Source organism: Colletotrichum chrysophilum (genome assembly GCF_026319265.1).
Source record: "Colletotrichum chrysophilum strain AFK26 chromosome Unknown scaffold_402, whole genome shotgun sequence".
Taxonomy (NCBI): Eukaryota; Fungi; Ascomycota; class Sordariomycetes; order Glomerellales; family Glomerellaceae; genus Colletotrichum; species Colletotrichum chrysophilum.
The window spans coordinates 2,442-4,412 of NW_026517689.1; the positions used below are offsets into that span (position 1 = coordinate 2,442).

The 1,971-nt window shown below is 52.5% G+C and overlaps 1 protein-coding gene across 1 annotated transcript; it reads left to right on the forward strand.

Annotated features, from left to right (window-relative positions):
* Positions 1-700: 700 nt before the first annotated feature.
* Positions 701-1,491, forward strand: COL26b_014464 (uncharacterized protein; the record flags this gene model as incomplete). The annotated part of the gene is made up of 2 exons (XM_053187035.1): positions 701-922; positions 979-1,491. 2 exons carry the CDS (start codon positions 701-703, stop codon positions 1,489-1,491), a joined length of 735 nt encoding a protein of 244 aa, XP_053029020.1.
* Between the last annotated feature and the right edge of the window lie 480 nt (positions 1,492-1,971).

The following is a 1,971-nucleotide window of genomic DNA, read 5'->3' on the forward strand; positions in this document are numbered from 1 at the left end:
CACGCTAAGCAGGGATGGATGCCAGACAGCGGGTGAACAGAGCTTCAACGCTCGACCTTAACCCACGGCGTGAACCGCAACACCATCTGCGCCCCTCTCCCGCGGGTAGTCAGTATCCTCGAAAAGACGCACCTATCAAAACAATTCGATTCTCAGAGAAAAAGGGATAATTATCATTGATTGTGCCCATCAGTTTGACATGAATCTGTCAACGGCGGCGGCAACATGAGGGAGTGCAGCCTTCGCCAACTGCCGATGGCACAGACGTCCTCCCCCAAAAAGGCTGGAGAGGTAAGCTTTTCCAAGCTTTATATCAGTCCAGACACAAGCGCTAACCTTCTTGGCAGCCTCACTCTGTTAGGCATGGAAGCCAAGCCATGCGAGCTCTATAGCGAACCCACCCATCCATGCCAACCATCGTTAGAGTTGGCGAATCTGTGTCATCCGATCGGATCCGAACTCAGAATGCAGGGGAGAACGCATTATCCCGCTAGAAGGGTGGGAGGGCACATCCAAGAGGAGCGGGTAATAGAAGGGTTGCAATATACATAAGTTGTTGAGGGGGTGCGCATTCTTCTCGTATACTGTTCCGTCGCAGACGTTCGTGAGGGAATGAGGTGTGCGATTTCTCTTGCTAGACGCCACGGGAAATGGTACCACGCCATACTGGTTCGTCAACAGCACAACGATAACCGTCGCCATGACCGGCGGCGACGCTGCAGTTGCAGATGCCTTCCAGGCCGGTCGCATACCGCAGGAGATCAGCGTCGCGTACCTCGATGAGGATCGGGATACGCCGTCGATGGCGGCGTCCATCGCCATGTTCGTGTTGACCCTGGTGGTTGTCAATGGCCGCGCCTTTTCGAGATTTTTCCTGAGGAAAAGCTTCGGTGTTGATGACGCGCTTGCTGTTATCGGAATGGTGAGGACAAATTCAAGGTGGTGACGGAGTACTAGTGCTAATGCGATGGTGACCAGGCGATGTTCATTGCGTTTGTGCCTCTATGTATTATTCTCATCAACATCGGATCGGGTCGGCACTTTGAGTATATCCAGTATGTTATGACGCAGGATACCCTGGAAGAAACGGAAATTCTCGATTTTACGGCGCATCTTATCTATTCGACGGCGTTGCTTTTCTGTCGGTACTCTGGACTGGCGTTTTATTATCGTGTATGCGGGATTCACAACGGTTTCCTCCGATCGATCAAGGGCCTCGCAGGCTTTCTCTTCGTCGGGTGGCTGACGCAGATGCTACTCATTGTCTTCCACTGTCTACCGGTAACAGCCATCTGGCCGTACGAGTGGCAAACGCAGTTCAACCAGTTCAAATGCTTGCCTTGGGGCTTCGTGTACGGAATCAACTCCGCCGTCTCATTGCTGTGCGACTTTGTGTTGTTCGGAATCCCGATTGCCATGCTGAGGATGCTGGAAATGACGAGGAAGCGCAAGATCCAACTGGCCTGCATCTTGCTTCCCGGTATCCTGTAAGTCAGAAGTCTCTGCCTATGGAAGGAGCAACAACTGACGTGAGCAGTGTCGTCGCCATCTCTGTTGTCCGTCTCATATTGGTCATCAACGGCCAATGGCAACCCGACCAGTCATGGATTTACAGCCCTTTGCTAGCGATTGAGGTCGCCGAGATTGGTGCAACTCTAATAGCCCTCTCTATCCCGGGAATCAGGCCGCTAGTAGAAGAGACATACAACCGCGTGATTATTTGGACGAGCAGACATTTCCCGTGCTGTTTCCGGAGGAGAAGAGATGACATGCACGGTGGCTCGTGGGACAGCGAGGCATCAACCTGGCGAAATGACCCAACACCTAGGCAAGCGGATTTCAAAATGAAGGATATCGAGGAGGTCCTCGGGCTGGAGCTTGAGGCTATCGAAAAGTACGAATCGAAAACGAAACCAAAACGTGTAAGCACGAAGCTGGACAGGTCAAGCAAGGTGGCGGTCAAGGAAATGA